The sequence below is a fragment of the Pleurodeles waltl genome, chromosome 3_1, assembly GCF_031143425.1.
Source record: "Pleurodeles waltl isolate 20211129_DDA chromosome 3_1, aPleWal1.hap1.20221129, whole genome shotgun sequence".
Classification (NCBI taxonomy): Eukaryota; Metazoa; Chordata; class Amphibia; order Caudata; family Salamandridae; genus Pleurodeles; species Pleurodeles waltl.
Genome location: NC_090440.1, coordinates 688,174,754 through 688,197,986, shown reverse-complemented (window position 1 = coordinate 688,197,986; position 23,233 = coordinate 688,174,754). Strand labels below are relative to the sequence as shown.

General features: G+C 47.1%; 1 protein-coding gene across 18 annotated transcripts in view; it reads left to right on the top strand.

Annotated features, from left to right (window-relative positions):
- The window catches only part of ADGRB2 (adhesion G protein-coupled receptor B2), a 1,191,470-nt gene that overhangs the window by 1,155,995 nt on the left and 12,242 nt on the right, over positions 1–23,233 (top strand). For all 18 annotated transcript variants that reach the window (XM_069223314.1, XM_069223308.1, XM_069223306.1 and 15 more), the window contains one exon: positions 10,937–10,993. In XM_069223314.1, coding sequence (XP_069079415.1) covers positions 10,937–10,993 — 57 coding nt within the window. The remainder of the gene's footprint in view (positions 1–10,936; positions 10,994–23,233) is intronic.

Genomic DNA, 23,233 nt, shown 5'->3' with positions numbered 1-23,233 from the left:
TCTTTGCTATGGTTGGAGATGCTTTTGATGCAGTCAGTTAGGGTATTCTTTTTTGTCCCTTTCAGGGCTTGGTGGTAGTGGTTGAGCACTGTCTTGAAGAAGGAGCGGTCTGTTGGTTCCTCATTGGTGTGCCATAATCTTTTTAGTCGCTTGCAGATGTGTTTCATGATCCTTAGCTTTGGGGTACACCAAATGGCATGTTTGGTGGGTCTCTTAAGTTTGGTGGGTTTGATGGGGCTACAATGTCGGTGCAATCAGAGATCCAGGTGGTGAAGTTTTTGACTGCTTGTTCGAGGTTGGTGGTGGTGCCAGGATGGGAAAGGTTAAGGGTGTTGGTCCATTGACTTTCAGATACATTATCCCAACTGCGGTGTGTGGTGTTGGGCAGCTTGGTGGCAGTGTATGGGGCTGCTGTGTTGGTGAAGTGGGTGATTGAGTGGTCTGTCCAGGTGTGCTTAGTGACGTGATTCTACTTGACTCTGTTGATGGTTGTAAAAATAGTCAAGCGTGTGACCAGCATTGCGGGTGGGGTAGGTGACTAATTGGGTGAGGCCGATGTTGTTTATGCTTTCAAGCAGATTGACAGTGGTGGCATAGTAGAAATAATTGAGGTGAAAGTTGAGGCTGGCAAGGAAGATGTAGTGTTCGTTGTCGATGGCTTGTGGTGCGATGAATTCGGGGATTGCGTCACGGAAGCTGGGGTGTTGTCCTGGGGTCTGTAGGCAAGTGTGCCCTTAATCATGGTTTTCCATGATCAGGGCGGTGTCATCTGTGGCAGTGGTGCAATGGATGTTCTCTTTGTGGATGATGGTGATTCCACCTCCGTGCTTGTTGATGCCATCCCAGTGTGCTATCTTGTAGCCACTGGATGTGGCCCTGGCAATGTGGGGCGCCAATGCCGGTTTCAGGAAGATGACATCAGGGGTGAGAGGTGATAGTGTCCAGATTTTGGTGGCATGTTTGCAGAGTGATTGGGCGTTTAGCAGGAGGCGGTAGGGTTGTCTGGGCACTGTTGTAGTTGGTATTGTGGTGGCTGTAATGTGTGTGCGGGCACTCCAATGTTGAAGGAGAAGAGAGAGTGGCGGCATGCGAAGGGTCCTTGCGTGGAGAGGTGCAGCAGTGTTTGTTGTGGTTTCTATGGTCTAGTGCTCTGAATTTGGTGCTGGTGTAGATATGGGTGACAGGAGATATAGGGTTCCTGGCACTGGGCGTGGTCCATTTGCAGAGGGAGGCAGACGGGCTTCACTTTGGTGCGCCGGATGCTGTGCAGCTGCCCAGTAGCCTCCATTAAGTAGGTTTCTGGGAGGGGCATTGGTAGGCAGGAGCAGCACAAAAGTGGGAGCAGGAAAGCAGGAGAGTGGAAAAGCGAGTGGCGAGACACTGCAGTCAAAAATAACAGTGAGCCAGGAATGGATTGACCAAAGCACAGGTCGCAAAGCACGAGATAACTTAACCAGAAAGGTACAACATAAGCAGCACAGAACGGCAGAGAATTGACAGAATTAGCAGACACGGACACAGCGGGCGCATGCATGACAAAAAGGGAAGGGGCAACATGGCATAGAATTGACAGGCACGGACTCGGCAGAACCAACAGGCACAGCAGGCACAAATATACAAGGGACAGAGGGCAAAACAGAGAAGGGCAGAGGGGACAACTGAGATACAGCGATTCGAGGCAGCGAGGGGGAGCTGGCACAGGGACCTGCTCCTAAAATCTGTCTCTATCATTTTGTTGATGTTTCATTCCCCATTATCGGAACTCAATCAATCAATCAATCAATCAAGGATTTATAGAGTGCACTAATCACCCGTTAGGGTCTCAAGGCGCTGGGGGGGAAGCTACTGGTCGTAAAGCCATGTCTTGAGGCATTTCCTGAATGTCAAGAGGTCTTGGGTCTGGCGAAGGTGGAGCAGTAGGGAGTTCCAGGTCTTGGCGGCTAGGTGAGAGAAGGATCTTCCTCCGGTGGTGGTGTGGCAGATGCAGGGGATGGAGGCGAGGGCGAGGCTGGCGGAGCGAAGATTGCGGGTGGGGGTGTGGAAGGTGAGTCTGTCGTTGAGGTAGGCTGGGCCTGTGTCATGGAGGGCCTTGTGTGAGTGGATGAGGAGTTTGAAGGTGATCCTCTTTGATACTGGTAGCCAATGAAGGTCTCTGACCTTGGCGGTCGTGGCGTGGGATGTCCAGAATGAGGCGGGCGGATGCGTTCTGGATTCTTTGCAGCTTTGTTAGGAGTTTGGTTGTTATTCGTGCATATAGGGTGTTTCCGTAGTCCAATCGGCTGCTGACCAGGGCGTGGGTAACAGTTTTCCTGGTTTCGACAGGAATCCACTTAAAGATTTTGCGGAGCATGCAGAGAGTGTTGTAGCAGGAAGAGGAGATGGCATTGACCTGCTGAGTCATGCTGAGTGTGGAGTCCAAGATGAAGCCTAGGTTGCGTGCGTGGGTGGTGGGTGAGGGCGCGGTTCCTAGGGAGGTGGGCCACCAGGAGTCATTCCAAGTTGAGGGGTTGGTGCCAAAGATGAAGATTTCTGTCTTGTCTGTGTTGAACTTGAGGTGGCTTAATTTCATCCAGCTGGCGATGGCGGGAAGTCCGTTGTGGAGGTTGTTCTTTGCAGTTGTAGGGTCTTGCGTGAGGGAGAGGTTGAGCTGAGTGTCGTCTGCATAGGAAACTATGTTGATGTGGTGGGTTCGTGAGATATTGGCGAGGGGGGCCATGTAAACGTTGAAGAGCGTGGGCCTGAGCGAAGATCCTTGGGGAATGCCACGGATGATTCTGGAGGCTTCTGACAGGAACGGTGGGAGGCGGACTCTCTGGGTTCTGCCTGAGAGAAATGACGAGATCCAGTCGAGTGCCTTGTTGCGGATTCCATCGTTGTGGAGGCGTGTTCGGAGAGTGTGATGACATACTGTGTCGAAGGCTGCGGAGAGGGCCAGGAGGATGAGTGCTGCTGTTTCTCCTTCGTCGAGCATGGTCCTAATGTCGTCTGTGGCAGCAATAAGTGCAGTCTTGGTGCTGTTGTTTATGCGGAATCCGGATTGGGAGGTGTTGAGTACCTTGCTGTCTTCCAGGAACCTGGATAGTTAGCTGTTTACGATTTTTTCGATGACCTTGGCTGGGAAGTGTAGGAGGGAGATCGGCCGGTAGTTCTTGGGGTCGTCTTGGTCTGCCTTTGGTTTCTTCAGCAGGGCGTTGCTTTCTGCGTGCTTTCATCTTTCTGGGAGGGTAGCTGACTCAAAGGAGCTGTTGATGGTTTTGCAGAGGTGGGGGGCGATGATGATGTTTGCCTTATGGTGTGGGCAGGGGTCCGATGGTGATCGGGAGTGGATGGAGGCCATGGTGGTGGCAGTGTCCTCTATGTTGACGGGGATCCAGGTGTGGAGGAGGTGGGTGTTGCTTGGAGCGTTGGGTTCTTGGGTGTTTGTAGTCAGCTGGTGGGTCTGGAGTTTGAAGCCATTGTGGATTTCTTCTATCTTTCGATGGAAGTGGGTTGCCAGTGAGTTGCAGAACTCTTGTGATGGCGGGGGTTTGTTGGAGCAGGTCCTGGGGGTAGAGAGCTCATTGACGATGCCGAAGAGCTCTTTACTGTTGTGAGCGTTGGCGTCGATGCAGTTTTTGAAGTGGGTCCTTTTGGTGGTGCGGATCAGTTGGTGATGTTTGCGTAGGGCATCCTCGAAAGCGATGTGGTTGGAGTTGGTAGGGTCTAGGGGCCAGGTTTTTTCCATTCTGCGACATAGCCGTTTGAATTCCTGTAGTTCTGGGGTGAACCAGCTGGCCTTGATTCTGTGGGAGGTGTTTGTTTTTTTTTTGAGCGGTGCGAGGGTGTTGGCGCAATCTTCTATCCAGCGATGCAGGTTGGTGGTGGCTGTGTTGGGGTCCAGGGTGAAAGTGGAGATCAGTTGATCCGTTGATATTTTGCTCCAGTTGCGTCGGGGGGGGTTGTGTGCGGTGGTGGTGAGTGACTGGTTTCTGGTAGGAGAAGTGGATGCAGCTGTGGTCTGTCCAGCTGAGTTCGGTGGTGTGGCTGAAAGAGACGTGGTTGCTGGCTGAGAAGATGGGGTCAAGTGTGTGGCCTGCAGAGTGGGTGGGTGTAGTGACGAGTTGCTTGAGGCCGAAGTTGGCGAGGTTGTCGATTAGGTTGGTGGTGTTGATATCGTTGTTATTTTCTAGGTGGAAGTTTAGGTCACCAAGGAGGATGTAGTCTGTTGAGGCGAGGGCTTGGGAGCTGATGGCGTCGGCGATGTCGTCGCAAAACTGCGGTCTGGGTCCAGGGGGTCTGTAGACCAGTGTTCCTCTGAGTGTGTTGTTGCCGTTGATGTGGATTTTGAAGTGGAGGTGCACGGCGGAGTTGATGATGTTGTGGGAGTTGGTGGAGACTCCTATGGTGTTTTTGTGGACTATGGCAATTCCTCCTTCTGATCTGTTGATTCGGTCTCTTCTGGTGATCTTGTAGTTTTCTGGTATGGCTATGCCTTCGTCTGGTTCCGAGGCCGAATTCATCCAGGTTTCGGTGAGGAATGCGACGTCGGGCGAGTATGTGGTCAGGAGGTCCCAGAGTTCAGTTGCATGTTTGTGGACGGAGCGGGTGTTAAGTAGGATGCATCTTAAGCGGTTGTCTGTTTTGATCTGGAGTTTGGAGGTTAGGTTGCAGGTGAAATTGCAGGCTTTGCAGGAGAAGGGTCCTTTGGTGCGCCTCGGTGTGGACTGGAAGCAGATGGAGGAGCGTCCTGGATTAAGGGCGTGGAGTTCGTTGGCAGTGTAAAGGTGTTCAGTGACGCGGGAGACGCGTTGGCCAGGGGGTCTGGCGCTCGGCGCGGACGGGCGCAGACGGGCTTGCCTTTGGCGTGCCAGCGGCGCCTCCGCGCTGCAGCCGGCATAAGAGGGGAGGTGGGAGGGAGTGGCAGCTGGGAGCAGGGAGGGAAACCTTCAATGAGAGTGCGGGGTGGCGGGACAGCAGGAGTCAGGAGCGGGAAGAGCTCCGAGGAGGAGGGAGGGGCCTTCCGGGAGAGGAGAAGCCAAGAAGCCCAAACAAGCCCAGAACAATGGCAGCACTTACCGGAGCAGTGGTGAGGAGGAAGCAACCTGCCTGCAAGGTACTGCAAGCAACTCGTGCTCATCTAGATAGGCAGATCAGTAAGCATTGTAGAGAGATCATCACCAGTGAAGTTAAAAGTTCTAAGTGAAGCAAACATTCTAATCCTGATGATGACCATGTCAAAATATTCACAATTGTGGTACAAACATCAACAAATGGATAATGACAGATTCCACATATGATAATGCTACAAGTACTATTATTACTACTTAACCTCTTAGCTGCTGGGCCTTCCCCCCCGTGCTAAGCCTTTTTTTGGCTATTTGGGGTAGTTCGCGCTTAGGCCTTCATAACTTTTTGTCCACATAAGCTATCCACAGCAAATTTGCATCCTTTTTTACAAACATCCTAGGGATTCTAATGGTACCCAGAGTTTGTGGTTTCCCCAGGAGGAGACCAAGAAATTAGCCAAAATACAGTGATTTTTTTTTTTTTTTTTTTTTTTCAAATGGGGAAAAAGGGCTGTTGAAGAAGGCTTGTGGTTTTTTCCCTGAAAATGGCATCAACAAAGGGTTTCTGGTGCTAAAATCACCATCTTCCCACCTTTCAGGAACAGGCAGACTCGAATCAGAAAACCAAATTTTTCAACACAATTTTGGCATTTTACTGGGACATACCCCATTTTTACTATTTTTGGTGCTTTCAGCCTCCTTCCAGTTAGTGAAAGGAATGGGTGTGAAACCAATGCTGGATCCCGGAAAGCTAAACATTTCTGGAAAGTAGACAGAATTCTGAATTCAGCAAGGGGTCATTTGTGTAGATCCTACAAGGTTTTCCTACAGAAAATAACAGCTGAAATAAAACAATATTGAAAGTGAGCTAAAAAAACAGCCATTTTTCTCCACGTTTTACTCTGTAACTTTTTCCTGCAATGTCAGATTTTTTAAAGCAATATATCGTTACTTGTGCTGGACTCTTCCGGTTGCGAGGATATATAGGGCTTGTAGGTTCATCAAGATCCCTAGGCACCCAGAGCCAATAAATGAGGTGCACCTTGCCATCGGTTTTCATTCTATATTGGGTATACAGCAATTCATTTGCTGAAATATAAAGAGTAAAAAATAGGTATCAAGAAAACCTTTGTATTTCCAAATGGGCATAAGATATGGTGTTGACAAGCAGTGGTTATTTGCACATCTCTGAATTCTGGGGTGCCCATACTAGCATGTGAATTACAGGCCATTTCTCAAATAGACGTCTTTTTTACACACTGTCTTACATTTGGAAGGAAAAAATGTAGAGAAAGAAAAGGGGCAATAACACTTGTTTTGCTATTTTGTGTTCCCCCAAGTCTCCCGATAAAAATGGTAGCTCACTTGCGTGGGTAGGCCTAATGATCGCGACAGGAAACGCAACATGGACACCTCACATTTTTACATTGAAATCTGACGTGTTTTTTGCAAAGTGCCTAGCTGTGTATTTTGGCCTCTAGCTCAGCCGGCTCCTAGGGAAACCTAGAAAACCTTGGCATTTTTTAAAACTAGACACCTAGAGGAATCCATGATGGGGTGACTTGTGGGGCTCTGACCACGTTCTGTTACCCAGAATCCTTTGCAAACCTCAAAATGTGGCTAAAAAAACACATTTTCCTCATATTTCGGTGACAGAAAGTTCTGGAATCTGAGAGGAGCCACAAATTTCCTTCCACCCAGCGTTCCCCCAACCCCCCCGATAAAATTGATACCTCACTTGTGTGGGTAGGCCTACCGCCCGTGACAGGAAATGCCCCAAAACACAACGTGGACACATCCCATTTTTTGACAGAAAACAGAGGTGTTTTTTGTAAAGTGCCTACCTGTAGATTTTAGCCTCTAGCTCAGCCGGCACCTAGGGAAACCTACCAAACCTGTGCATTTTTGAAAACTAGAGACCTAGGGGAATCCAAGATGGGGTGACTTGTGGGGCTCTGACCAGGTTCTGTTACCCAGAATCCTTTGCAAACCTCAAAATGTGGCTAAAAAAACACATTTTCCTCATATTTCGGTGACAGAAAGTTCTGGAATCTGAGAGGAGCCACAAATTTCCTTCCACCCAGCGTTCCCCCAAGTCTCCCGATAAAATTGATACCTCACTTGTGTGGGTAGGCCTACCGCCCGCGACAGGAAATGCCCCAAAACACAACGCGGACACATCCCATTTTTTGACAGAAAACAGGTGCTTTTTGTAAAGTGCCTACCTGTAGATTTTAGCCTCTAGCTCAGCCGGCACCTAGGGAAACCTACCAAACCTGTGCATTTTTGAAAACTAGAGACCTAGGGGAATCCAAGATGGGCTGACTTGTGGGGCTCTGACCAGGTTCTGTTACCCAGAATCCTTTGCAAACCTCAAAATGTGGCTAAAAAAACACATTTTCCTCATATTTCGGTGACAGAAAGTTCTGGAATCTGAGAGGAGCCACAAATTTCCTTCCACCCAGCGTTCCCCCAAGTCTCCCGATAAAATTGATACCTCACTTGTGTGGGTAGGCCTACCGCCCGCGACAGGAAATGCCCCAAAACACAACGTGGACACATCCCATTTTTTGACAGAAAACAGAGGTGTTTTTTGTAAAGTGCCTACCTGTAGATTTTAGCCTCTAGCTCAGCCGGCACCTAGGGAAACCTACCAAACCTGTGCATTTTTGAAAACTAGAGACCTAGGGGAATCCAAGATGGGGTGACTTGTGGGGCTCTGACCAGGTTCTGTTACCCAGAATCCTTTGCAAACCTCAAAATGTGGCTAAAAAAACAATTTTTCCTCACATTTCGGTGACAAAAAGTTCTGGAATCTGAGAGGAGCCACAAATTTCCTTCCACCCAGCCTTCCCCCAAGTATCCCGATAAAAATGGTACCTCACTTGTGTGGGTAGGCCTGGTGCCCGCAACAGGAATAGATCACACAACGGTCAATGTTGGTCCTTACATGAGGCAGCTGTTGACCCTGGGGTGATCCATTCCTAACGCAGGTACTAGGTATAGGCACTCAAGTGGTGTAGTGCTTTTATCAGGACAGGTGAGGAATCACTGGGTGGTAGGAATTTTGTGGATCCCAGCATATTCCTGTAGTTTGTGTGACAGAAATGCGAGAAAAATAGAGTTTTTATTCAACATTTCAGCTTTGCAGGATATTCTGGGTAAGAAAACTTTGGGGAATCCACACAAGTCACACCTCTGTGGACTCCCCCCAATGTCTAGTTTCCAGAAATGTTTGGGTTTAGTATGTTTCTCTATATGGCTGCCGAACCCAGGACCAAAAACACAGGTGCCTGCCTTACAAAACCAGTTTGTTTTGTGATAGATAATTTTGATGTCTCCACAATACGATTTGGGCGGTGGAATTTGGGGCTGAACTCAATTAGGGAGCTCCAAAGAGAGCACTCTCTATCTCTGCTTGCCGCTGCATTCACCTGATCTCTGGGTTGGGCTAACCCACTATTACCCCGTTGCACAGACTGTGCTTGCAAAGGGACAGCAGGACTGTCCTCATCACCTCCCTCATGATTTACTTGAAGAGGAGTTATCGAATGGGACTCCTCTGACTGAAAAATCACTCCCAGAGTCTGCGCCATTGTCCTATCCCTCAGATGCTGTCTCAGTATCTGATGTCTCAGTCTCTGATCCTATGTCAGCTGTCCTCTATAACCCGAGTGACGGCAGCAGTCATCCATCAAGATGCCATCTCTGCTATTGGCTAAACTGTTGCTCTAAAACACTAGCCTACGTAGATAGTCACAAAATCAGTGGTGTGTGTGAGATACGTGCAACAGTAGAGGCTTCTTCCCTCAATCAGCACGTTCTTTCAAGACACTCAAAAAACACCTTGTCACATACCATTCGTCACAGTCTTTAGCACCTCCTGCGCCCAGTCCAACAATCATTATTAGTGCTCCCATTCCCTCCTCCTCGGATTCCCTCATTACCACCCAGCAAAAGTGCCCTTCATCTCTCCATAGCCGCCCCCCACACACATACATTTCATTTGTATTATAGCGCAGGTAATGGCTGACTTTACTAATGTACTCAGCTATTGACATAAAATACAGATTTGCTCTTTGCAGTAGGCATATAAACCTTCTGCGCTTCTTTATGGCACTAAAACTGCCACTAGACAAAAGTCTGATCCTTTTGTAGCAGAAACATAATCACAATACTTACTTGACTTTTTTATTGCTGCCTAAAAGCTACAATTGAAATGCGTCAGTTAAAGTATATGTATTGCTTTGAAGACGCAAGCTGCAACTGCAAGACAACTGGTGGCAAATATATATATATATATATAGATCACTTTTATATGTGGGTCTGGTTTTCCTGGTGACCGATCGCAGCCCCCAGCGAAACCACACACGTATTGACAAAAGTGATCTATATATATATATGTATCTATATATAGATCTATATCTATATATATATATAGATCTATATTTTTTTTTAGTAGTTGTATGGTTTCCTTTGGGGCCAAAACGGCCCCCAGGGAAAACCTACAACTACTAAAAAAAAGAATTGCCCCCACAGGGGGTCGCCCTGCCCACGGGCGAACCCCTGTCCATTTCTTTTTTTTTTTATTGTTTTTTAAAAATAAAATTTAGCCCGGGGGGGGGGGCGCGATCAAAAGTGATCACGCCCCTCCCAGGGGGCACCTACCTTTTTTAAACAAATATGCCCGGGGGGATGGCCCGTTTTCCGAGGGGGCCGACCCCCCCAAGTGAAATCCCTGGTGTCTAGTGCTGCTTCCTGGCCCCTGATTGCAGCTGGGCTGCGATCGGGGGCCAGGAAACACTTTCAGGAAGGCCTCGTAAGAAAGGGGAGAGTCTCCCCTTTGTTACAAGGCCTTCCCGAACGTGGGGAAGGCCGTTTCGGGCCGTTTTCCCCATCGGAGCAGGAGGCGGCCTTAAATCAACAAGATAGGGGCAGGTGGGGGGCAGGGGGAGACACGGGAAAGCTTCCGTGTCTCCTGGGGACAAAAAATAAAATAAATAAATCCTCAGTGATTTATTAACCCCCTCCCTGGTGTCGGCCACTGGTCGTGACCCGCACCCAAGGGGTTAATATACTTGTTTAAAAACAAGCTTTAGCAAAGCCAATATATCTGGCTTTTGCCACCAGCTTTATTACTTTTTTAGTGCATTTTTTTTTTTTTTTGTCATGGTTTTTGCAAAATGTTTTTGCTGGAAAACCTGCAAGACTTTTATCAATCTAGCAAAATAAAACAATGGCTAAAAGCAAAAATATCTTTTGATCTCGGGAAGCACACATCGTAACCCTGGGCACTTAGGGCAACTCCTTTGTTGTGTGGATGTGCTTCTTGTCAAATAGCAGAATGGCGTCACTCGCTGTGCAGTCTGGAAATGGCCGAAGTCGACTGCCCCATGCTGTATGCTGTAGTGGTTGGAAGAAACACGAATGACTCAATATCGCACTAATTGATAAGAGGGATGAATAATTGCAGCTTTAAGTATGATGAATATAGTTTTAGAAAAGTTCTTGGCAACTTTGTACATTTCTACATTCCCTGCAGTGCCGATATTAATTTTTTGAGCAAAAACTGATAGCCTTGAAAAACACATCGCCTGTCTACAACTCACTAAGGTTGGTCACATTGGGCCGCAAGCTCTCTCAAAATCACTAGAGCCTAGTGAAGCTGCATTGAATCAAATGGCCCTGAACTGTCAGTGTTTTATTGTCTTTTAGGATGCCAGAAACACAATTTCACTAAAAAAATAATGTGACCCAGATAGATGCATCCCTAACAAGCTGTATCACTTTAGTTTCTAAACATGAAAAAAAAAATATTATTGAAATGTGTGGTTTGAGATCCACTCAGAAATTACGTAACCTTTGTGACCTTTATTTTTATTCAAACACAGAGAGAGAAGCGCTGGAGCATCTCTTCCGGTGGAGGTGGAGACCGGAACGCATGCAGTGTGAGTAAATGAAAAGTTAAACATTTTCTATTAGACATACTGAGCTTGATCTGTTTCAAGAGATCACAGTTAATAAAAAAGAAGACTATACACAGTACTTGAAATGGAAAAATAGAAGTGCGGTCAGTGAACGCGAGTTGCCTGTTAGGCAGATATTGTTAAGCTCTGTTGGATTCAGCGGCACAAGTGCTACCTATGGTTTCGAAGGAATCTAAAGTAATCCTCACACAAACCATGCTGGATGGCTGGGACACTGCCAAGTTCACTGTCTGGTGTGGCCTAGATACCACAGACTCCAATGGTAGGGTGATAAGCTATACAGTGGCTTTTAGGTACCACTCTTGACTACAGTCAGTGGACATTTCCGGGGATGTCCAGGCGTATCTTATGGGCATGACCTTCAGTGGCTCTTACTTGTTCAGCAACAAAGTGGATGATGCAATTGAGCATTTTAAAGGCTGCAGGGGCACAGCTCGCTCCCTCAAGTTATCTGTTGCCCCACATCCACTACATTCCTTTTGCCTCTTCTGTGGCTCCTGAAAAGGGTTCCAGAGATGCCAGTATGAGCCATATCCACAAGGCCAGCAAGCTTCCCTGAATTTTTGTGGCCGTGGCAGAGGTTCCCACACACCTAGCAGTGAGCTAGGACATCACACAGCCCACTATCCCCTCCTCCATGTAAACCTCTTTAGTGCGCAATGTTTGGCACACCAGCATCCGGCAGGATGAATCTTGCACTTTTTAACCGAGTGGCATAAAGTAATTTCAAATGTGTGGTTGTTGCAAATTGTCAGGTGGTTTTACTCCCTTCCATTCCCTGAAACCGTACCACCCATGCCACCATCCATGCATCGGCTGTCAGAGGACTAGCTTTCCTTATTGGGCCAGAAAGTGCAGGCTATTAAGAGCGTGCCAGTGCCAGAATTAGGTCTTGGTTGCTACTTCTGATACTTTCACCCTCTTAATGCCTTCCTGAGAAAGGACAGGTTTAAAATCTAACCCTTGCCGATATTCTGTCTTCCCTGGAGCCTGGATGGTAGCGCTGGACAAGAGATGCTTACTTTCATATTCCTATCTTGCAGGCCTATAAGCATTACCTGTGGATCTCTGTGTGCTTAGAGCATTTCAAAATTGCTGTACTCCTGTTCGGTCTCATCAGCACATCATGGGTGTTCACAAAAGTGGTGGTTGCCCACCTTCGAATGTTAGGGGTCCCTGTCTTCCCCTACCACGACAATGTGCTGTTGAAGGCAGGCTCATCTCAGGCAGTCATCACCCACTTCCAGACTTTAGTGAACCTTCTACTTTTGTTGGGTTTACTATCAGCGTGTCGGTCACACATGACTCCTTACCAAAGGCTCCCTGTCATTGAAGCCATTCTGGACACAGTGTAATTTCACAATTATCTTCTGGAGTCCAGGACATTCAGGCTATGATCCGATGCTTCATCCTTGGTCCTGGATATCAGTGAGACTGACTCTGAGGCTGCTGGGTCTGATGACCTTCTGAATCCTCTGGTGAAGCACACCAAATTGCATATCTGTGCTGTTCAGTGGGACCTGAAGTCCCAGTGGGCACAGAACTAGGGAAACTCCCCGATTTGTTTCAGCTTTCAGAGGACATTGCAAAAGACCTGCTGTGATAGTTACTGGACTGGGAACTGGTCTGTGGCAGACCACTCTTCCTTCCCCTCCTCGAGCTGACTGTGGTAAGTGATGCCTCTCTTCTGGCATGGGATGGCCATTTGGGAGATGTGGAGATCAGCGGCCTCTGGTATCTGGAGGAGACCTGACCTCTCTACAACTTACAGGAGTTATGGTCAAGCAGGTTGATGTTGCTAGCCTCCCTGCCATCCATCAAAGGGAGGCTGGTCAAGGTATTCAGGGACATCACCATCGCTATGTGATACTGCAACAACAGGGCAGGGTGGGGTTGTGGATGCTGTGCCAGGAGGCCCTGTGCCTCTGGAAATGGTTGGAACGTCTGGATGTCTTCCTGACCATACAGCACCGACGGGATCTCTGAACTCCAGGGCAGACAAACTCAGTCGCTGATGCCTTGCGGACCACGAATGGCATCTACACCCAGAAATGGTGCAAGGTCTCTTCCATGAATGGGGAGAACCTTGGCTTATAATATTTGCCACCACCGAAAATGTGCATTTACAGCTGTAGGAAGCTGGCTCTGTACATACTATATCAAAATGAGATATAATGTGCACAGAGTCCAGGGGTTCCCCAAAGGCTTACCACGGCCAAAGTAGATAATAATAATGCTCTCTTTTGTGGTAGAGTGGTTGAGCAGTTGAAGCTTATCAGAGGGTAGTGCAAAGCATTTGTTGTACACACACAGACAATAAAGGAAGCACACACTCAATGACTAACTCCAGGCCAATGGTTTTTATATAGCAAAAAATTATTTCTGGAACCACAAGATTCAAGTTGCAGATGAGTACATTTGCAAGTAAGTATACAACATATATATCAATACCACTTTGTTTCAAATTGGAAAGTTATACGTTTTTCAAATAAGTAGAAATACTCTGTTTCAAAAGTCGACAGTGCAATTTTCAAAGACAGTTCTACTGGGGAGAAACATTTAACACAATTTCAAGGTACAAGAATTACAGTTCCAGTCTCTGATGGTTAAGATGTCCACAGGCTGGGGTTCAAGTTAACCCCAAACACCCACCTCCAGATTCAGGCTGCAGGAGTTGTCATGTTGGACAGGAGGGATCAACCCATGGTGGACTCTAGGTCAGAATCACCTGGGGACCAGCTCTAGTCGGTTGGGCCACCTGGACATGGGCCGTAGGCGTCGGGTGCAGAGTGGGCAGAACTTGCGGACCCATGGCGGTTCTGGAGTCCTTTGTCAGTGTTTTTTCTTGGACAGGGCCATTGTCCACATGAGTTCTTGGTCGTCTGGGGTGCATGCGGTCCTCCTGAGGCTTTTAAGAGGTTGCTGGTCCTGCAGGATGGGTCGCCTTCTTGTAGCAGGGCTTCAGAAGCTACAGACAGGCCTGTAGGGCTAGGGCCAAGTCAGTTGGTGTCTTCATTCTTCTCTGCTGGGGGCCCCTTTATCAGTCCTTCTGTCTTCTTAAGGTCACCAGGAATCTGATGAGCTAGGTTCAGGGGAGTGCTTAAATCCTGGATTTAGGGGCGCTACAGGGATCACAGGGCAGAAGCTAATGGCTGCTGTCCCTGAGAGTGACTACACTCTTCCTGTGTCTATTCCCTTTCGGGAAGGGGACACAGACCTTACCCTATTGGTCACTGTCCTCCAAACCGAGATGGAGGATTTTGCAAGGAGGGGGTCACTTCAGCTCTGGACACCTTAGGCGTGGCCCCACATGAAGAGGTCACTCTTCCTTGTTTTCCCTAATTTCCTGCCGGCTTGCCGCCAAAAGTGGGGCTTTGTCCAGGGGGTGGCATCTCCACTAGCTGGAGTGCCATGGGGCACTGTAACAAGAGGCCTGAGCCTCTTGTTCTGGCCACAGAGAGCACAAAGGCTCTCACCCCATGTGGTCAGAAACTCATCTGGAAGTGTCAGGCTGGCACAGACTGTCAATCCTGCACTAGAAGTTTGGCTAAAATACAGGGGGCATCTCTAAGATGCCCTCTGGGTAAATTGTTCAATAAATCCAACAGTGGTATCAGTATGGGTTTACTGTGCTGGGAAGTTTGATATCAAACTTCCCAAACTTCAATGAAGCCGATGTGGAGCTGTGGCCTTCGTAAGGACAAACTCCCAGCCAATATACTCAGTATGGCCACACTGCACTTACAATGTCTAAGAATGGACTTAGACAATGTAGGGGCATATTGCTCATACAACTATGTCCACACCTGTGATATAGTGCACTCTGGCTTAGGGCTGTAAGACCTGACAGAGGGGTGACTTACCTATGCCACAGGCAGTGGTTTGAGGGCCTGGCACCCTAAGAGGGGTGACATGTTGACTTTATTTTTCTCACCATCAGCACACGCAAGCTGCAATTAAGTGTGTATGTGCTTGGTGAAGGGTCCCCCAGGGTGGCATAATACATGCTGCAGCCCATGGGGACCTTCCTAGGTCACTAGGCCCTTTGTATCAGGGGTACCATTTACAAGGGACTTAACTGTGTGCCAGGGGTGTGCCAATTGTGGAAACAATAGTACAGTTTTGAGAAAGAACACTGGTGCTTGGGCCTGGTTAGCAGGATCCCAGCACACTCTGTCAAGTCAGCATCAATATCAGTCAAAAGGTTTGTGGGGGGGTGGGGGGGTAAGCATGCCAAATGATGCACTTTCCTACACAACCCCCTCCCAACAAAAGAGGATGAGACTAACCTTTCCCAAAAGAGTCTTCATTATCTAAGTAGAAGAACCTGAAAAGGCCATCTGCATCGACATGGGCAGTCCCAGGTCTGTGTTCCACTGAAAAGTCCAATGCCTGTAGGGAGATGGACCACCTCAAAAGTTTAGGGTTCTCACCTTTGATTTGCATCATCCATCAGAGAGGTCTGTGGTCCATTTAAACATTAAAGTTAGTACCAAACACGTATGGTCTCAGCTTTTTTAGGGACCAAAACCACAGCAAAGGCCTCCCTCTCAATGCACTCCCAACGTTGCTCGTTGGGGAGTAACCTCCAGCTAATGAAAGCAACAGGCTGGTCATGTCCCTCATCACTGGTTTGAGGCAGGACTCCTCCTATCCCATGTTCAGAGGCATCTGTCTGCACAGTGAACTGCTTAGAATAATCAGGAGTTTTTAGAACTGGCGCTGAGCACATTGCCTTCTTCAAGGTGTCAAAGGCTTTTTGACAGTCAAGAGTCCAGTTTACTTTTCTGGGCATTTTTTTTTACCAGTCAAGTGAAGGAATGCCCTGACTTAAGTCTGGGTTGTTGGAGCTTCTCAGTCCAGAATTGTCTGGATCTTGGGCTGTAAAGCTTGCACTTGACCTCCACCTACAAGGTGTCTCAAGTATACAACAGTGCCATGCCCTAGTTGGTACTTTGATGCCTTAATAGTGAGGCCTGTTGATTGCAAGGCCTGCAAAACTTTCCCCAGCTGGATCAAGTGATCCTGCCAGGAGGAGCAAAAGACAACAATATCATCTTGATATGCTGCACTTAAGGACTCCAAGCCAGCAAGGACTTGAGTCACCAACATCTGGAAGGTGGCAGGGGCATTCTTTAAACCAAAGAGCATAACAGTAAACTGATAATGCCCATCAGGTGTAGAGAAAGCTGTCTTCTCTTTTGCTCAAGGTGCCATCCTAATTTGCCAGTACCCTTCAGGTAAGTCAAAGGCACGTAGGAATTTGGCTTCACCTAACCTTGTCAATCAGTTCATCTGCTCTTGGTATATGGTGAGCATCTGTCTTCGTGACAGAGTTGAGACGCCTATAGTCCACACAGAACTCTCTTGCCATCTTTGGGATGACGTTTGGGGCCTAAGACCACTGGGCTAGCCCAGGGACTGTCAGAAGGCTCAATAACCCCTAAATATGGCATCCTGTGGACTTCCACTTTGATGCTCTCTTTGACTTGGTCAGACTGTCTCTATATTTTGGTTTTGACACGTAAACTGACTCCTGTGCCCGCATCATGGGTACACAGGTGAGTCTACCCAGGGGTCAAAGAGAAGAGCCCAGCAAACTGCTGTAGGACTTGCCTGCATTCAGTTGGCTGTTGGACAGTGAGGGTGCCTGAGTAGACAACTCCATCAACCGACCGATCTTTAGGGTAATTTGGGAGGAGGTCAGGGAAAGGGTCACGCTCTGCTTCCTGCTCCCCAACAGTAACCATCAGCATGGTTACATATGCAATATCATAATACAGCTTTAGGCGGTTTACATGAATCACTGTTTTGGGTGTCCTGCTGGTGCCCAGGTCTACCAAGTAGGTAGGCTCACTCTTTTTCTCTAGGATAGGTTAAGAACCACTTCACCTGTCTTGAAGAGCCCTGGGAGCAACAGGCTTTAGAACACATACCTTCTGCCCTGGTTTGAATTCTACCAGTGCAGCCTTTTGGTCATACCACTGCTTCTGGAGCTGTTGGCTGGCCTCAAGGTTTTTGGATGCATTTTCCATGTACTCAGCCATCCTTGAGCGGATGCCAAGCACATAGTCCAACACATCTTGTTTAGGCTTATGGAGAGGTCTCACCCAGCCTTCTTTTACAAGTGCAAGTGGTCCCCTTTCACGAAGGCTAAACAGAAGTTCAAAGGGGGAAACCCCTACTCCCTACTGAGGCATCTCTCTGTAAGTCAAAAGCAAGCATGGCAGGAGGAGATCCCATCTCCTTTTGAGTTTTTCAGGGAGCCCCATGATCATGCCCTTCAATGTCTTGTTGAATCTCTCAACAAGTCCATTGGTTTGTGGATGGTAAAGTGTGGTTAACTTATAAGTCACCCCACACTCATTCCACATGTGCTTTAGGTAAGCTGACATGAATTTGTACCTCTGTTAGAAACAGAAACCCCTCCTTAGGAAACCCTACTCTGGTAAAAATACCAATCAGGGCCTTGCCTACTGCAGGAGCTGTAGTAGGCCTAAGGGAAATTGCTTCAGGGTATCTGGTAGCATGATCCACTACTACCAGTATGTACTGATTCCCTGAGGCTGTGGGTGGCTCAAGTGGACTCACAATGTCCCCACCAACCCTTTCAAAGTAAACCCCACCACAGGAAGTGGAATGAGGGGGTCCTTTAGTGGCCACCTGCCTTATCCCTGGATTGGCCGGTGACACAGGAGTTACAAAACCTCTTCACCTTCTGGGACATATTGGGCCAATAAAAGTGGCTGACAAGCCTAGTCCATGTTTTTGTGTGTCCGTGATGCCCAGCTAGGGGGATGTCATGGGCCAAAGTTAGGATAAACTCCCTAAACTGCTGAGGCACTACCACTTTCCTGGTTGCACTAGGTTTGGGGTCGCTGGCCTCAATGTAAAGGAGCCCATCTTCCCAATAGACACTGTGTGTATTTCCCTTTTCCTGTACAGCTGCTTGCTACCTCTGGCCTTCAATAGTTGGACAAGTCTTTTGTCCCTGGTGCAGCTGTTGCCTTGAGGGTCCCTCTGGGCCCAAGAGCTCGGTCTGATAAGGATCCAGCTCCATGAACTCAGTTCCCTCAGAGTATAAGACATCTTCCTGAGAATAGATGTCTTGTTTCATGTGCTGCTCAGATGCTGTTCCCCCAGTCTTCTTGCCTTTTCTCTTGGATGTTTGGGACATTATTCCAGACTCCAGCACTTCTTTTTCAGTCTGTGCTCGGCTTTGTGTCCTTGTTTTTACATACACCAGTTCAGGGATTCCCAGCATGGCGGCATGGGTTTTGAGTTCTACCTCAGCCCCAGCTGAGAGCTCCAGGTAATTCTCTAGCAAGCATTCCACTGGGATTGCAGAAGAGACCACAACCTGTTTCAGGCCAGTAATCGCTACCCATTCTAATGTCTATGGGATGGCTATGGATGGACCATAGTCACATTGTCAGCATTGGTAACTGGATATATTTGTCCAGCCAAATACTGTCCTGGGGGAACCAGTTTTTCTGTCACCATAGTGTCACTGGCACCTGTATCCCTCATGGCTTCTACCTTTGTCCTATTAATTAAGAGGTGCTGCCTGTATTTTTGCCTGTTAGGGGCCAGAGAACAAGTGTGGCAACATCTACCCCACCCTCAGAGACTAAAGTAGCTTCAGTGGGAACACTGATTTGCTCTGGGCACACTGTTGATCCCACATGGAGACTGGCTATACTGTACTAAATGGAGCAGTGCTGGGAGATTCTTTTTTGGGACAGGCCATGTCTCCAGTTTGTTGTCCATACTGTTTACAGTTCTGACACCAGGCCTTTTTGGAATCAAAGTTTTTACCTTTGTACCCATTTGAGGATTATGAAGAGGCTCAGGCCCACCCTCCTGAGCAGGTTTTTGGGGCTCTTGTGAAGACTCTTCATTTTTATCCTTTGTTGTCCCACCTCTCTTCCCCCGGGGAGGCTTTGTAACCTTTTTCTTTTTGTCACCCCAAGTGGAAGTCTTGGTCACCCAAGTCTTGACCCAATGGTCTGCCTTCTTTCCCAATTCTCTGGGAAGAATTAGACCTAAGTCTACCAGATATTGATGCAACTTGTAATTGAAGCAGTTACTTAAAAGCTGTTCTTTCATAAACAAACTATAAAGCCCATCATAGTCATGCACTCTACTGCCAGTTATCCAAACATCTAGTGTTTTCACTGAGCAGTCTACAAAATCAACCCAGGACTGGCTCAAGGTTTTGTGAGCACCCTGAACCTAATTCTTTACTCCTCAGTGGTGTATCCAAAGCCCTCAATCAGGGTAGCCTTCATGTGGTCAAATGATTAATCATCTGCACCAGTAAGTGTGAGGAGCCTATCCCTACACTTACCAGTAAACAGTTCCCAAAGGAGCGCCCCCGATGAGATTTGTTCAGTTTTGTGGTTGCACAGGCTCTCTCAAAAGCTGCAAACCATTTAGTGATGTCATCACTTTTCTCATATTTAGAGACAATCCCTTTGGGGATTTTTAGGCCATCAGATTGCACTCTGACCCTATTAATGAGTGCTAATCCCATTTCTACTCTCTCTCTCTCTCTCCCTCTCTCTCTCTCTCTCTCTCTCTCTCTCTCTCGCTCGCTATAGCTAGGAGCTATAGAGCAAAGCATTAGTTGCTCCAAAGCTAATCTTTTGGCCATCCTTGCTAAAAGGAGGTCCTCTTCATTGAAGCTGCCATCAGTGTTCCCAGAGGACCTGAACTCCCCTGTGGCATATCCAGGTCCTGTGAGTACTATCCTTGGAGATTAGGGCCTTCAGGCCCTGATGTCCCTAGTTAGGTGAGGGGACGGGAGTTCATCCTCCTCATCTCAAACATCTTCTCTATCTGAGGGGAGGTCTTCCACCTTGCATACTCTGCCAAGAGCTCCTGGATCTGCAACTTGGTAGGGTTGGATCCAGTTTTGATTTTTCTGAGGCTGCAGAGGGACCTTAACTCTCTAATCCCTGATGGAGGTAAGGGGTGATGTTGAGTTCTACCACCATTTCCTCTGAGCTGCTCATTATGTACTAAAGTTGGGAATTATGTTTAGGAACTGGAACCTAGTTCTAGTTACTAACCCCTAACTTCTAATAACTTTTAAATGTAAAAAGAAATGCTAAAGGGGGCTTGACCAAGACCCCAAGACTTTAAAACATGTAGAAAAATTTGCCAAATTAAAAAAACAGTTACTAAAGGCAAATTTGGAATGTAGCCATGTGATCAGGTATTGGCTGAGTAGTCCAGCAAATGCACAGATCCCAACGCTGATGCAGCAATGTAGGAAGCTGACTTTGTATATACTATATCCAAATGAGATCTAGTGTGCACAGAGTCCAGGGGTTCCCCAGACGCTTAACAGAGGCCAAAGTAGATAAAAACCAGTGCTCTTTTTTGTGGTGTGGTCGAGCAGTTAGGCTCCTCAGAGGGTAGTGCAAAGCATTTGCTGTACACAGACAATAAAGGAAGCACACCCTCAATGACTAACTCTAGGCCAATGGTTTTTACATACCAAAAAATATATTTTGTTACTTTATTTCTAGAGCTACAAGATTCAAGTTGCAGGTAAGTACAATTGCAAGTAAGTATTCAAATATGTATCAATTCCACTTTGTTTCAAATTGGCAAGTTATATGGTTTTCAAATAAATAGCAGTAATCTGTTTCACAAGTCAGCAGTTCATTTACAAAGACCCTTCTGGGGGGAGGAAAAGTTAGCACAATTTTGAGGTAACTACAAGACTTACAGTTCCAGTCTCAGAGTGTTAGGATGTCCACAGGTTGGGGTTCAAGCTAACCCCAAACACCCACCACCAGAAACACGGGGCCTGCCGGGTGTAGAGGTCAAAGTTGAGATTGGTTTAACATGTGCTTCTATGGAGACTGGGGGCATTCAGAATCAGGGCTGCTTGCAGGTAAATACGGTGTCTTCGGAGGGCAGACCTGGGGGTTTAGAGGAGTACCAGGAGGCCACAGGTTGGTACCAAACACACTCCCTAAGCACTTGCAAAGTATCGATGGTCCAAAAATTCCCTTCCTGTTAAATGCCCAATTAGGAGAAATAATTGAGTGGGAACTCAAGGATTAAGGGGTATGGACCATAAACCCTTTCGTAAATTGATCCAACACAAGTAAAGGAATGAGAACCCACGTTCATCAATTAAGTGTATATAGTCTTTATTTAGAACTTCATAAGTCCAATTTGGTGCAAAGGACAGAAATTGAGCCAAAAGACGGTCATTGTAGTAAAGTAAATCCAATGAGTTCAAAGAGTGTAGAACAGATTGCAACAGCTGACACGTGTTTCGCCCCCTGCGGTATTTCCACCTGGGGCTTTTTCAAGACTGGAAACAATTCAAAGTAAATAGAATGAGGCCAGTTATCGACCTATGAAATCTAATTTTTTCAAAAATTAGAATCTGAGCATGCAGAATGTCATGCAACGCTGTGACCATTCCAATCTTCCAGTGGACTGAATATAAAGAGGAAAAAATGTGTTGAAAAGAAAGATAAAGAGACATTAAGGATCCCATTACCCCGGTGTATAGCAAAGAAAATGTAACTATTTACCGAAAAATAGGAAAAAAGGAAGATATAGTGAAACAATTCTAGTCCAAAACTGACTAATTGTGACTATTTAGTCCCCGCAGTTGAAGCAATAGTTCAATAAGATCACCCGTGAGAGAAGTGCAGTTCTAGAACTCGACTATTTATTAGCAAAATGCTAGTATTTGAAAGATCAATAATTAGTATTTTTAGTGGGTTATAATCAAGACTGAATATTGATGAGCATTTTATAAAGACCACCAAGAGAATAATGAAGGACATAGATTAATCATACCAATGTAGTATTCATAGTCATTCATCACATCATCATGATCATTTGTCTGAGTTTAAAAAGAAAACATTTGGCTTATTAAGGAACTTAGGAAAACTCGTCTCCTAATTTAAAGACAAATATAACATTTGTGCAGATACCTGGCTTACAGTGCAACAAATAATATGCAGTGTTATAGAATTGTTGAGAAAGATAAATACGAAAAGTACAAGTCAAATGTAGCAAAATCATTTAGCAATATATTATGTAGTTGTTAATTTGTGATTATGCATTTTCCCCGAAGATTAGTCATTAATAAGTGAGTACCAGAGTACTCGACACTATGAGTGAAATATTAGAGGTATGGTGTAGAAATTAATTAAAATACGGGCAGCACTGATATCCAAGGCTTTCAAGGACAGAGCAAGTGAATATCCGAGTCCTCAACATTGTGAGTGAAATTTAGAGGTAAAGTATAGAGATTCATTAAATTACTTAAATTACGGGCAACACTGATATCCAAAGAAAAGCTTTCAGGGTCTGAGTAGTGAAGGCTTACCCGAATACCTAGTAAAGGCGATTTCTCCCTAAGCACCACTGGGGCGGCTGGGTGCAGGGCTCCCAATACTTTCCTATAGGGGGACCCCGAGGGTCACAAAGATGCTGCAGGTGAACTCCAGGGGGTTGGTTTCGGGAAACCAAAGGCTGTACAAAGAGGAGGGCTGCTTGCTGGATGTTGCTGCACTGAAGGTCGGATTCTCCAAGGCCAGAGGGCTGCGGGTGCAGGGGTACCGTTTGGTGTTGAGAATCTTCGTTTGGTTCTGTTGTGGTCACGGGGGTCCTCCGGATTCAGGCTGCAGCCGTTGTGTTGGAAAGGAGGGTTCCACCCAGTGTGGACACTAGGTCAGAATCGCCTCTAGACCAGCTCTAGTCGGTTGGGTCACTTGGACATGGGCTGTGGGCGTTGGGTGCAGAGTGGGCAGGACTCGTGGATCCGGGGTGTTTCTGGAGTCCTTTGTTTGTGTTTCTTCTTGGACAGGGCCGCTGTCCAAATGAGTTCTTGGTCCTCTGGGGTGCAGGCAGTCCTTTTGAGGCTTTTAAGAGGTCGCGGTCCTGCAGGATGTATCGCCTTCCTGTAGCAGGGCTTCAGAAGCAGGCCTGTAGGGCTGGGGCCAAGTCAGTTGGTGTCATCACTCTTCTCTGCTGGGGGTCGACATAGCAGTCCTTGTTGTCTTCCTGAGTTCAACAGGAATCTGATAAGCTAGTTTCAAAGAAGCCCTTAAATCCTGGATTTAGGGGCGTTACAAGGGTCAGAGGGCAGTAGCCAATGGATACTGTCCCTGAGGGTGACTAAACCCTTCTGGTGTCCATTCCCTTTGGGGAAGGGGACAC